We start from the raw sequence: 14,436 nt of genomic DNA, 5'->3' as shown, positions 1-14,436 counted from the left end.
TTTGTGCAATATAAACAGAATCATGTGGTATGTGCTCTTTTATGTCTGGTTTTCAGCGTTGTGTTTGAGATCCATATTGTTGCATGTAGTTGTAAAGTGTTCATCTATTGCATGAATATACCACATTTTATCCATTCTCGTGTCGATGGGCATTTGGGTAGTTTCTAGCACTTGACTTAGATAAGTGTCATTGTGAACACATGTCTTCATTTCTGTTAAGTATATAATGAAGGAGTGGCACTGCTGGGACAGGAGGGTGTGCTTATGTTCAGCTGTAGCACACTGAACATAAGCACACCCATGGTTGTATCGTTTTACACTCCTGCCAGCAGCATATGAGAGTTTTAGTTCCACATCCTCACTAACACTTCTTATTTTGTGTCATTTCATTTTGACATTCTGCTGGATGTGTAGTTATACAGTGCTGTGATTTTAATTTGCATTTCCTTAAGTTGATATAGGAGATTTAAGTTGAACATTTTTCACATGCTTATTGACCGTTCAGATATTCTCTTTTGTGAAGTGCCTGTTTGAATCTTCAGTCTTTTGCTATTTTTTTTTTCTTTTGGGTTGAATGTCTTATTCATTAGTAGGAGGTTTTTTAAAAAAAATTCTGGATATGAGTCATTGGTCAAATATACGTATTACAAATACCTTCTGACACTCTGTGGCTTGCCTTTTTGCTCTTTATGTTTTCTTTTCGCAAGTGGAAGTAGTAATTTTAATATAGTACAATTTATCAATTTTTTCCTTTGTGGTAAGCACTTTCTGTGTTCTGATTATAATCTTTGCCTACTCTACAAAATGTTCTTTGTTCTTCTAAAAGCTTGATTTTTTAACTTTGGTATTTAAATCTATTGTTCATTTGGAGTTGGTTTTTGTATTTTGTATGAGGTAGGGTTCAAGGTTCATATGAATGTCCAGTTGACCCAGCCCCATTTTTTTTTCCTTCTTTTTCTTTTTTTCTTTTTTCTTGGGCCCAAGACCGTCCCCCACGCCAGGGCCAGCCTTGGTGGGGCTGCTATCCCAGGGCAAGCGAGCAGGGCTCCCACTGCAGCCCTGCCTCTGAGGGACCAGGCCAGAATAGGGCCCTCCCCACACCCCGACTCCCACACCAGGCTCCTCGGAGAGCCTGTGAGTGGGGATCAGTCCGCTTCTCACCTCTCTGCAATCCTGGCGTTGCCTGCAGCTAATTCTGCTTCCCAGGATCCCCTACTCTGAGCTCCCACCACAGTGAACCCACCTCCTTAAACCTGCCCATCCGTTGCTTCTTGGGCTGCTTTTCTGGAGCCCCCTCCCCTGGGTCTGGTCCTCTCCCCCAGTACTGCCTCTGGCCCTGAGGCTTCCAAAGCCAGCTCTGATGAGACAGCCTTATTTCTCTTTGCTGCCCCGAATCCGTCAGCATTGCCCTTGGAGACCGACAGGCCTCTGCCCTCGCCTCCAGCCCTCTCAGGTCCTCAGGCCCCCAACCCAGGAACCCTTCCCATCCCTACGCCCTCCTCTCTTTACCTCTGTGGCCTCTGCTGTCACCCCCTCCCCTCTGCTTGCTTGCCCCGCTTTGGGCCCCAGACCCTGTGCACTGTCTGTCCCTTCTACCTGGGACGCTCTTCCCTGGTATCACAGGGCTCCCTCCCTCCCTTTATTTGAGTTTCAGCACAAATATCACCTCCTTCTAGAAGCCTGCCCTGACCCTTCTTCCTGAAAATTCACTCTCTCCACCTCAGTAGTCTTCATGTGGCTTAGAAATCACTTAGTTATTTGTTCCCATATTGTCTTGTCTCCCCATTAGAATGTCAGTCCCAAGAGGGCAGGGCCGTGTCCAGCTTGTCCACATTGTGTCCATAACACAGTGCCTGGCATGTAGTAGATGCACAAGAAATGGGTGGATGGATGGAGGAGGGGGAGGGGGAGGGGGAGGAGGAAGCCTTTTTAGCTTCTCCACTTGCTCGCAGCCCCCCACCCTCTTTGTGCTGCTGCCTCTGCTCTGCCTCAGGCATGTAGATGTGGAGGACACATTTATTCATTCATCCATTCACTCATTCTTTGAATGTATAACCAGTGAGCATTTCTACATAGCAGGCTCTGCACTAGTTGTAGGGGTACCGAAGAGACCCCCTTCAGCCGACCCAGCCCCATTTTTTAAGAGTATGTTTTCTCCATGCACTGCAGTGTCATCTTTGTCATATAGATCAGGTGACTGTGTAAGGATCTGTTTCTGATTTCTATATCCTATTCTGTTTGTTAGATCATCTATCTTTAGATAGCTTTTTATTTTTTATTAAAAGAAAAGTATATTTGGCCTTTTAGTAGGTATTGCTATCTGATAGGTAAGTTACCTAGTTTTGTTCTTCTTTGTAATCTTTTATTTATTTTTTTGTAATCTCTTTTTAAGAGTGATAAGTCACTTCAGGTCTGGGTCACATGACTACCCCTAAACCTGTCAATGGAAAGGAGAGTAGGATTGCCATGATTGGTTTAAACTAATAAGGAATTATCTCTAAATCTTGTAGTAGTGAGGTAGAGCCTCACGAAGGAAGTCTAGTAATCAGGTAGAGGAAGGGGATAGCTGCTGGGTAGATTACCAACAGTGTTTGCTTAGGGTTTAAGATTTATTTTTTTTATTTGCTTTTTAAAGATGAGAGAGATCTGAGCATATTAAAAGTTGATAGGAAGTTGCACAACAGTGTGAATGTACTTAATGCCACTGAACTTTACACTTGAAATGGTTCAAATGGTAAATTGTATGTTATGTACATTTCACCACAATAAAAAAAATTGATGGGGTAGATTCTTGAGAAGGAATGGGTAATTTTACAGGTGAGAGAAGGGATAATTGATATTGTAAGGATGGATAGTTATATGGCACAAGTGGAGAAATTGCCCGTATAAGGAAGAAGACTTTTTTTTTTTTTTGTGGTACGCGGGCCTCTCACTGCCGTGGCCTCTCCTGTTGTGGAGCACAGGCTCCGGACGCGCAGGCTCAGCGGCCATGGCTCACGGGCCCAGCCGCTCTGTGGCATGTGGGATCTTCCTGGACCGGGGCACAAACCCGTGTCCCCTGCATCGGCAGGCGGACTCTCAACCACTGCACCACCAAGGAAGCCCAGAAGAAGACACTTATTGTGAAAGAGAAAAGGCAGGGCCAGATGTGGGTTTGTCTTTAAGTTTGGTTGTAGAAAGTTGAGAGAGTTCTCTTTGATGTCTCCAGTTTACTCATTGAAATAGAAGCAGAGCTCATCTGCTGAGAGAAAGGGGAGTTGGAAGTTTGAGGAAAGGACATAAGGTTTGAAAGGACCATTTTACAAAGTTAGAGAATGATTTGGTCTGAAATAATTGGTTAACAGTGTTGAAGGCCCCTTTGGGTTGTTGGAATCCTGCGTAGTAGTGCTACCTGTGTGCTCTGCTGTGTAATTTTCTCCCGCAGTACTTGGCTCCCTAGATGTAGTCATGGAGAAAGCAGGAAGCAGGGTTGATCCAGTGTTGGGTTTTGCCATAGAGCAAGATGTAAACATAGGGACAAAGAAGTATAAAGAAGTTGTATGCATGGGAATATGCAATGATGAACCAACGAATCTTAAGCTAGATAAATAAGGAAGTTAAAAAAAAAAAAAGAGGAAGTGGGTAAGTCAATGCGTTGGGCACCCTGAGGAGATAGTAGGAATAGTTGGACAAGTAAGATAGAAGGAGCTAGGTTATGGGGGAAAGAGTGGGATGCCTGAATTAGTGATTTTGGGCTTTGAACAGTTTTGAGTGGTGATAAAGTTCCCTGGGAGGGCAGTGGTGGGTGGCTGAGCTGGGGTAGAGGAGGAGGTCATTGAATGTAAGGAAGCCAGGAAACTGAGACTAGGTGTTAGACCTTAGTACTTGACAGTTTACAAAGCACTGTGCTTTAGCATAGTATCTGAAAACAGGAAGAACACAGTTATTAGCCTCATTTTACAGAAAAGAAAGTGGCCCCAGAGAGGTTAATAACTTCTTAACAGCCCCAGTGAGAATTAGTGATGGAGTTGGACTTAATCCCCATCTCATATCCCAACTTTCATGCTCTGTCCACTATAGCTTAGCCGATGTGTTGTGTGAAAGATCTGGAAGTTTTATTTTCCGAGATCAGAAGTCTTGCTGACTTGCAAAAATAGTACCAAAAAAAACCGTACAAAGAATAACAAGAAGTTAGGCATAGGTAAGATGTAAATAGTTGTGTGCAGGAAGTACTCTGGAATATTAAAAGTAGCTGTTTCTGGGTAATTGTGATTGTGACTCTGGGTGACATTTTCCCTTTGTTTTACTTTTCTGTATTTTCCAAATTTCCTATAATGGACATATATTATGTGGATTAAAAAAATTAAAAACTAGATTATATATGGAAAATTATAGTCTAAATAGATATACAATATATAATGCCTTTAGTTTGAATATTCTTTTTTTTTTTTTTTTTTTTTTAGAAATGCACTTGGTGATGGAAAGAGAGCTATTATTCTGAAGAACAATTGGACAAAGGTAGGTTTCTTTCTTATTTACATTGGACAAATAGTGCCGTACAACTTTGTGAAAAATCTGTTTACAGAATGTAAATCTGTATGTAAAAATGCTGGATAAAATTAGGCAGAGCTCAGGAATGTGGCAGGGGAATCTTCATTTCCATGATCAGAGAGGAGATGCAGCCCAGCAGTAAGGGCCACATGTGTCTGAGGAAGACAGCAGTCCCTAGGGGCCGTGAGCATCCCTTAGGGTTGAGGTAACAGCATCCACAAGTTCTGGATGGATTAAGGACCTGGCTGTGGAAAATGAGACTTAAAACCCAGAAGGAGCTGTAGGAGACTAGCTTTATAGCCTTGAGCTGGGAAAGGATTTCTTAAATAACGTACATGCAGAGGTCAGTGAAGGAAAAAACTGATGAATTCGACTATCTCAAACTTTAAAATTTTTGTATGTCAGGACACCATGAAGGAAATAATTTGGGAGGAGATAGTTTGTCATATATAGAACATATATAACTGATAGGATTTATATTCAGAATATGCAAAGAACAAAGATAAATAAGAAACCCAGTAGAAAACAGGCCAATGAAATAAACAAGCATTTCAGAGATGAGGAAACCTGAATGGGCGATAGAAAAAGGTATATTCTGTTTCCTAGTAATTAAAACTGTAAAGAGATAGAAACCTAATAGAGAGAGCCTAATAGCCTCCAAGCAGACCCACATGTACACCCACAAGTGAAAAACAATGTGATGTTGAGTCCTTCAGATGAGCAAAAGTTAGAGATCGATAGTCCTGAGTATCAGTAGTGTGTTTATTACCAGGAACTCTCAATAAACCAGTGGGGTGTGAATTTGTCACAGCCCACTTGGAGAGCACTACGATGTGCGTATGCCGTGATTGATTCCAAGGGTGTGTACCCCACAAGCATTCTTGCATATGTGTACCTGGTGAGATGTACCAGATTGGGCACTGTGGTATTGTTTTAATGGCACAGAACTGCAGATAACCTAAGTATACATTAATAAAGCAGTGGATGAGTATGGTTCTTTCGCTTGATCAAAGTTATTACTAGGATCTATCTGACCAGCCTCCTGTCTTTAACACCCGTTATTTCTCCCACCTCACTCCTGCTGCTCTCTCCCTTGTCCACTCTGTTGGCCCGTTGGCCTCCTCACTGTTCTTACACATGCCAGGTCCACTCCCAGTCTGTACTTGCTCTTCCCTCTGCCTAGAATTAGAGTGCCTTTCCCCAGAGCCTGAGCTAGCTCTCTTATTTCCTTTCATTGTTCGCTGAAAGTTCTCTTCTCCGTGAAACCTTCCCTGACCACATTACTAAAATGCAAAACCCGCCCCTTCCTAGACATTTGCTATTTTTCTTTGCTTTACTTTTTTTTCCTCTTAGCATTTATCATTATTGAACATATGATATATGTTATTTAAGTTGTGTTGCTTTTTGTATGTGCTCCAGTACATTGTGAGCTCCCTGAGGACAGGTTTTTTGGTTGGTTGGTTCACTTCTGAATCTGGACTGCCTGACGGGCTGCCTGGCACATAGCAAGCACTCATAGTCCGTATTTGTTGATTTAATAAATGAGTTGAATGAATGGGTTGAAATGAGTTAACTGGCTTACCAATATTTATAGATTTTAAAAAGTGTTTACATATTTGTTTATAAGCCAGAGTGAATAGAATCATAGGATTTCAGAGCCCCCAAATTGTGATTCAGATGGCCTAGGAGTGTATTAGAGTCGGGGGATTATAAAATTCTCCGGGTGGACTTCTGCCTCCAAATATTGGATTCACTTTTAAATGCCTTAGTTATAGATGAAGAAATTGAGTCCCAGAAGGGTAAAGTGACTTTTACAAGGTGTCATTGCAAGTGAAAGACAAAATAGAATTGAGAATCCAGCACTGGATATGCTTCTGTTTGAAGGTGGTGAGCTTGTTGCCATTTTCATTGTAAGTTGCTGTTGTACTTGAAACATAATCTCTGCTGATCATTTGGCAGGTGCCGTATAAGTTAATTTATGGAACGAATGGATGACAGAGTTCATAATACTGAAACCTAGACCATGATACTGGTTTTCCAGGGATAACTTTTGCTATTTCAATCTATTATCAACTTAGAAAAAGTATACTAAAACTTTCTTTTTTTGTTTTTTTAAATGGCTTTATTTTACCCCAGTTATTAAATAATAATTCAGCAGGGTATAATATTCTTTGCAGATGTTTGAGTCTACGTTCTTTTGACTTTTTTTTGCCACTGTTGACAAGTCTGCTATTTTTCCTTTGTAAGTAATCTTTTCTTTTCCTGGGTGTTTTAAAGATCTCGCTGTCTTTAACGTTTGGCAATTTCATCACAATGTGTCTGAGGAATTTTCTTTAAATTCATCGTAATTGGGATAGCTTGGCTTCTAAAATCCGAGGACTCATGTCTTTCAGCATTTCTGGAAAATTTTCACCCTTAATCATTTGAATATTGCCTCCTTCCCAGTTTATTCTTTCGAAACGTCCATTAGATATACACAGTACATATGCTATCTTTCATATATCTTAAATTCAAAACTTTCTTAATTACATTGAGGACTTTATGTGAAATGTTTATTCCTGGCTTAGCTTATCACACAAAATATTCACTCTTTTTTTTTTTTAAGACTTTATTTTCTTTAGAGCAGTTTTAGGTTCACAGCAAAATTAAGAGGAAGGTCCAGAGATTTCCTGTAAGTCCCCTGCCCCCATGCTTGCATAGTCTCCCCCATTATCAGCATCCCCCAACAGGGCTATACGTTTGTGAAAACTGATGAAGCTACGTGGATGCATCATAATCACCCAAAGTCCGTAGTTTGTCTTAGGGTTCACTCCCTAAGTGTGCCCCGTTTTATGGGTTTGGATAAATGTGTGATGACATGTATTCCACCATTATGGTTCCTACAGAGTATTTTCACTGCCCTGACATCCTCTGATCCATCCTTCCCCCCAAACTCCTGGCAACCGTTGATCTTTTTACTGTCTCCATAGTTTTACCTTTTCCAGAATGTCCTATAGTTGGAATCATACAATGTATAGCCTTCTCAGATTGGCTTCTTTCACTTCGTAATATGCAGTTAAGGTTCCTGCATGTCTTTTCATGGCTTGATAGCTATTTCTTTTTAGCACTGAAAAATATTACATTTGTCTGGATATACTACAGTTTATTTATACATTCACCTACTGAAGGACATCTTGATTGTTTCCAGGGTTTGGCAATTACGAATAAAGCTGCTCTAAACAGCTATGTGCAGGTTTTCGTGTGGACATACATTTTCAACTCCTTTGGGTAAATACCAAGGAGTGCGGTTGCTGGATCATACGATAAGAATATGTTTAGTTTTTTAGGAAACCGCCAAACCTTCCAAAGTGGCTACACCATTTGCACTTCCACCAGCAATGAATGAGAGTTCATGTTGCTCCACATCCTGCCAACATTTGGCATGGTCAGTGTCCTGAATTTTGGCTGTTCTTTTTTAAAATTTTTATTTATTTATTTATTTTTGGCTGCGTTGGATCTTCATTGCTGCGCCAGGGCTTTTCTCTAGTTGCGGCGAGCAGGGGCTACTCTTCGTTGCAGTGTATGGGCTTCTCATTGCGGTGGCTTCTCATTGCAGAGCACAGGCCCTAGGCGCATGGGCTTCAGTAGTTGTGGCACGCGGGCTCAGTAGTTGTGGCTCACGGGCTCTAGAGCACAGGCTCAGTAGTTGTGGTGCACGGGCTTAGTTGCTCCGCGGCATGTGGGATCTTCAGGACCAGGGCTCGAACCCGTGTCCCCTGCATTGGCAGGCGGATTCTTAACCACTGCGCCACCAGGGAAGCCCTTGGCTGTTCTAATAGATGTGTAGTGGTATCTTATTGTTTTAATTTGCATTTCCCAGATGACATATGATGTGGAGCATCTTTTCACGTGCTTATTTGCCACTGTGTATCTTTTTTTTCCTTTCTTTTTAAATTAAAAAAAATTTTTTTGGCCGCATTGGGTCTTCATTGCTGCGTGTGGGCTTTCTCTAGTTGTGACAAGTGGGGGCTGCACTTCATTGTGGTGCATGGGCTTCTCCTTGCGGTGGCTTCTCTTGTTGCGGAGTCTGGCACGCAGGCTCAGTAGTTGTGGCACGCGAGGCATGTGGGATCTTCCTGGACCAGGGATCAAACCCGTGTACCCTGCATTGGCAGGTGGATTCTTATCCACTGCGCCACCAGGGAAGTTCTGTGTATCTTCTTTGATGAGGTGTCTGTTAAGGTCTTTGGTTCATTTTTTAATTGGTTGTTTTCTTAGTGTTGAGTTTTAAGAGTTCTTTGTATATTTTGGATAACAGTCCTTTATCAGGTGTATTTTTTGCAAATATTTTCTCCTGGACTGGAGCTTGCCTTCTCATTTTCTTGACATTTCTTTCACAGAGCATAAGTTTTAATTTTAATTAAGTACAGCTTATCAATGATTTCTTTCATGAATCATGCCTTTGGTGTATTTAAAAAGTCATCACCATACTCAAGATCATCTAGGTTTTCCTCTATGCTATCCTCTAGGAGTTTTAGGTCTGTGATCTATTTTGAGTTAATTTTTGTCGAGGGCTTTAGGTCTGGATTCATTTTTTAAATTAGTTAATTAATTTTTATTTTCGGCTGCGTTGGGTCTTCGCTGTGGCATGTGGGCTCTTCGTTGCGGCGTGTGGGCTTCTCTCTAGTTGTGGCGTGTGGGTTTTCTCTCTCTAGTTGAGGCGCACAAGCTCAGCAGTTGCGGCATGCAGGCTTAGTTGCCCTGCAGCATGTGGGGTCTTAGTTCCTCAACCAGGGATCAAATCCGTGTCCGCTGCATTGGAAGGCGGATTCCTTACCACTGGACCACCAAGGAAGTCCCTGGATTCATTTTTTTGCATGTAGATGTCCAGTTCCAGTATCATTTGTTGAAAAGACTGTCTTTGCTCCATTGTATGGCCTTTGTCCTTTGTCAAAGATCAGTTGACTATATTTATGCAGGTTCACTCATTTTTTTAAATTGAGATTTTTTTGATGGTTGCAAAAGTATTTCTGTAGATGAAAAACACAACTCTTAGTAAGTATTCAGAAAATTTGGTAACTATATATTGAGCTTATTTATCATTTTATTTTACCAGAAAGGAATGCTCATTGAAGGATATTTTAAACTTCAAAAACAAAAGTAGACTGTGCAAGATGCATTCTTTACTTTTATTTATTTTTTAATTTTTAAATAGACATTTTAAAATAAATAAATAAATTAATTAATTTGCCTGCATTGGGTCTTAGTTGTGGCACATGGGATCTTTAGTTCTGGCTTGTGGGATCTAGTTCCCTGACCAGGGATCTAACCTGGGCCCCCTGCATTGGGAGTGCAGAGTCTTAACCACTGGACCACCAGGGAAGTCCTCATTCTTTTATGAGTTCTTTCATGAATCTGAGTCTATTGAGTCATTCCTCTAGGATATAAGCCTGTATAGGGAGATACTCTGTAGATTTCTGTGTGAGGGTAGACCACTTTTTCTTCCTTCTTTCCAGGTAGAGAAGACTGGTACAATGTCAGCTGTCATAGACATACTTTAATTTTTTTAATGATTTATTTTTTATTTTCATTATTTTTTTTATTGAGGTATACTGATTTACAATATTATATAAGTTCTACACGTACTTTTAGGCTTAAGAGAGGGTGAGTCATTGTATCCCAAAGAGTGAGAATTTTTACAGTATAGTCAACAGATATTTGTTGACATTTCCAGGTGCATTATCTTTTGATGTTATACAGGATACAAACCAGTAGCCTCACAAATGTCCTCAAGAACTTTTTAATATTGAGGAGTATATTAGAATTCTTTTGTTTGGGAGTGACAAAACCTAACTCATAAGTAGAAGAGGGAATTTATTGGTTCATGTAATTGAAAAGTCTAGGGGGTCAGCTTCAGGCATGGTCAGATCCAGATCTGTACACATTTTTCTTTCTGTTTCTCAGTGGTGCTTCCCTGTTAGCATCGTTTTTAATCTTTTTTCTCTTTTTGCTCTGTCTGTTTCATTTTACCTAGATTCTATTGCTCTGTCCTCACATTGACTGGTCTTTTTCTTCTGCTATGTCTAATCTGCCTTTATTTCCATCTAATTTTTTTTTTCATCTAAATGCTATAGCAGTCACCTCTAGAATTGCAGATTGAGTATTTCTTATATATTTCATGTCTTTTCTTAATATGTTCAATTTTCCCCTTAGCTTCTGGAACATATGAAGTATATTTATAACTGTTTTAATGTCCTTATCTACTAATTCTATCATCTGTGTCGTTTCTGGATTGTTTTCAACTGATTGATTTTTTTTCTCTTCATTATAGATCACATTTTCTGTCTTTGCATACCTAGTAGTTTTTGATTGGTTGCCAGAGATTGTGAATTTTACCTTGTTTGGTACTAATATTTTTGTATGTCTGTAAATACTTTTGAGTTTCGTTTTGGGATGCATTAAAGTTACTTGGAAACAGATTCTTTGGAGTGTTGTTTTAAGCTTTGTTGGGTGATATCATAGTGGTATTTGGTCTAGGGCTAATTTTTTCTGCACAACTGAGGCAAAACTCTTTTGAGTACTTAATACTCCATGAATTACGATGTTTTCCGCATTGGTCAGTGGGAACAGGAATTATTCCTTGCCCTGTGTCGGTGCTGACTACTGTTCCCTTTTAGTCTTTCAAGTGGTTCTTTCCCTGGCTCTGGTAATAGCCCCGCATGCATGTACTGATTGATACTCAGCTGAAGACTCAAGGGAGACCCTCTGAAGATCTCTGGAGTTCTCTGTCCAGCTCTCTCCTCTCTGGTCTTCTGCCCTGTGAACTTGAGCTGCCTTGGCTTTCCTGGACTCCTGGCTCTGTCTTCACTGAGACTGTGGTCTCTCCCTGGGTTCCTTCTCCCTGTGCTATGGCTTAGAATCTCTCCTTAAGTAAGCTGGAGCAATCATAGGGCTTTCTGTGTTTCTCATCTCTCAGGGATCACTCTCTTTTGTTGCCTGATGTCCAGTGTCTTGCAAACCTCCGTTTCATGTATTTTGTCCTCGTTTGTTTTAAGCAAGAGGGTATATCCAATCCCTGTTACTCCGTCTTGACCACAAGTGGTAATTAGAGCATAGGCTCTCTTGGCTTCATTTCGTAAAAGTGATATCCTAATAACTGATATCCTAGTAACTGTTTATTCTAGTGGAGAGAGAGCCTCTGTTAGTATTTATGTAGTATGACTGTGGAATGCCTCAGACTGATCCTGGTTGAGCCATGTGCCCACCTGTGGATCAATTACTGTGACCTGGGAAGTGGTGCATTTGGATTGACCAGTCTCCTGGGTCACAGCTATGCTTCTACCCTGTCAGCCATTGTTGAGCCGGGGGCACTAGTGGGGTCATTACTGTGTGGAGTAGGGACATGATGGCACACAAGAGGAGGGGATGCTAGTCAGATGAACTGTGTATGTGATAGAGAATGAGATAATGTCAGAGAAGAGCAAAACTTTCTATGTAATTGGGTTCAAGAAACTTTCTGAGATACCTTTAATTTAAGCTTCATTCAGACAACTTCAGCAGAGAGAGCTGAATAAACTCCTTTCTCAACTGATAGAAGTTACACTGGGTTTTACAGAGTTTAGGGAAAAGGACCCAGTAAAAGATGAGAAAGGTGAGTGAAAAAGAGAAAGCAATGAAGCGTTTTTTACAAATTTAGCAGGTAAGGTTTATAATCTCTCTTAATTTGCTATGCTGTGATTTTTTTTAATGCGGTTATTTAAACTTTGAAGTTGATATATGCTTAGTGGATAGAATTTTGGTCCTGTAGCGTATCTGTGAGAACTCTTTATCTTATGCCTTTGGAGGAAAAGCAGAGTTTAAGCAAATGCAATCTGAATTGGGATCTTTGATCTGAGCCTAAGGAGCCTGGCTAAGAAATGCCCTGGAACAGGTTGGGTTGGTGCACCACGGTAGGATTATATATGCTCTGAACCTGCATAAACAGAGGTCCTTTGGTTGTTTCTGGCTTCTTTTAGTGAAAGTCACATCTTTCTTAAACGGATCACTTATTTCTGATTTCATATTTTCTCGTACAATCAGAGTGTTCTTTGTAAAATGTGTAGTAAAGAGGAAAGAGCTCTGGACCTGGAGTCCTAAGATACAAGTTCTTTGGTTTGTCTCTAAATAAATGTGGCATTAGGCCAGTTTCTAGCCTTCTTCGTAAATGGAGATACTGTGCCTAAAATGGGAGTTTGGTTTTGGGAGTAGCTACAGGAGGGGTTGGCTGAGTTAGCCCCAGGTTTGGTAATATTAGCTTTCTAGATTAAAATGTTCATGCTTGATATAGAAGATTTCCCAAAATGCATAAATGGGACCAGCCAGAACTATGGTTCTGTAGCAATAAAGCAAGCAACCTGATCATTGGAATTAAGAGTAAATCAGTGGTTTTCGGATCTTTTCTTAAAGCCAAGGACTCTATACTTAGAGGTAAAATAATTAAAAGCTGATTAAGAAAGGTGGAGTTAATAGCTGCCCCCCTTATCTGTGCCCATGCTCTTCAGCAGGGCTGGAAAACTACTGCACAGGCTGTGTTCCTCCCAGCTCTAAAACTCTTTTGACTTCAGACGTGTAGGGAGTGTAATGACTTAGAGACTATTACTGCCTAAAAGTATTTTGAAAAAAATTAAGTTATTTATAATGCATCATTTTTATACTTAATTTGGCATAAGAATAATGTATTTCTTTCTTACGTACAGTAAAGGTTGAATTATTTTCTTTGGGGGGGGTACAAAAATCTCTTAAGAAGAGACACTGATCTCTAGTCAGTTGTTAAAAATTATTATGAATACTATTCGTAGCTTCTCATTTAACTCATTTAGGTGACTTTATTTCCTGAGAGGTATTAACATTTTTATTTATTTTATTGATAGGATCCTAACGTAACATTTTAAGTAACTAATCAGTTTTCAAGCAAAATATTTTTTCCTTATCTATTTTCTTGAACTTAAGCATATTTTTGAGAAAAATTTGAATTTATCTTTTTGGAACAGGGTCATTATCGTTATTGTGCTGCTCTTTCTATGCTGGGGGAATATGACTGGGCCCTGCAAGCAAACATAAAAGCTCAAAAACTCTGTAAAAATGACCCTGAGGGAATCAAGGATCTAATTCAGCAGCATGTAAAGTTACAAAAACAAATAGAAGACCTGCAAGGTATTTCACCTAAGATTCTTTTGGTTACAGTTGAATTCCCTTTAAAACTTTTGAAGGTGGGTTTCTTGGATTAATGGAGGACCATAAATCAGTTCTCAGATGATTTGTACTTCCTTTATGTTATTTCAGTTAACTCAGTTAAGTTTTTCATTTCTATTCCTGTAGAATTTTGTTAGTATTGTATTCCAATAGGTAATAATAAATGATTTGTACTTTTTATTTGGAACAGCAACAAGTTATTATTTATTCTTCTGTAGAAAAATATACTTTCTTGAAATTTTGAATGAAGTAAAGCCTTTTGAAACAAAGTTTAAGATTTTTTTCTCCATTATTATACTTACTTCCTAAAGAAAAGGCCCTTCAATAGAGTTGTTTGATGTTTTTGCACCAAGTTTGTGGCTAATTCTGTAGCATGCTGAATGTATGTATATACATAGGTACATCATAAATTAGTGTGCAGGCTAGGAATTCCAGATTTTCATTTTACCCTTGTTTTCTCTCCTAAGTCGTTTTGCTTTCCCAGTACCTGAATGCTTTCACTCTATGCTTTCAGCATATAGATCTTTCCTGTTATTTCTTCTTTGGGTAGTTAGTGTCTTATGAAGCTGAGCTGAGCAGTCCTATTTCTCTAACAGATGTTGTCATCCAACAGAACATGATTATAAGATTGTGAGCTCCTTGAAGACAGGTACTGTCTCTGATTGAGATTTATATATTGCTGCATCTAGTCAATGA

General features: G+C 39.9%; 1 protein-coding gene and 1 non-coding gene across 9 annotated transcripts in view; one reads left to right on the top strand and one right to left on the bottom strand.

Moving 5' to 3' along the window:
- TTC3 (tetratricopeptide repeat domain 3) overlaps window positions 1-14,436 on the top strand; it is a 140,193-nt gene that overhangs the window by 28,211 nt on the left and 97,546 nt on the right. For 7 of the 8 annotated variants that reach the window (XR_003792285.1, XR_003792286.1, XM_029213874.1 and 4 more), the window contains 2 exons: window positions 4,443-4,497; window positions 13,539-13,701. Coding sequence is in view for 5 of the 8 variants with exons in the window: in XM_029213873.1 (XP_029069706.1) it covers window positions 4,443-4,497; window positions 13,539-13,701 (218 nt within the window). In the remaining 3 variants the exon portion in view is untranslated. The remainder of the gene's footprint in view (window positions 1-4,442; window positions 4,498-13,538; window positions 13,702-14,436) is intronic. The other variant, XM_029213875.1, reaches the window with a different exon arrangement.
- On the bottom strand, window positions 9,819-9,891 carry TRNAG-CCC. The gene has a single exon. It is a non-coding gene; the product is annotated as a tRNA-Gly (tRNA).

This window comes from Monodon monoceros, unplaced genomic scaffold, assembly GCF_005190385.1.
Source record: "Monodon monoceros isolate NGI ecotype Baffin Bay Population unplaced genomic scaffold, NGI_Narwhal_1 Super_Scaffold_11, whole genome shotgun sequence".
In the NCBI taxonomy this organism is placed as follows: Eukaryota; Metazoa; Chordata; class Mammalia; order Artiodactyla; family Monodontidae; genus Monodon; species Monodon monoceros.
This window is presented reverse-complemented; position numbering and strand designations above follow the sequence as displayed.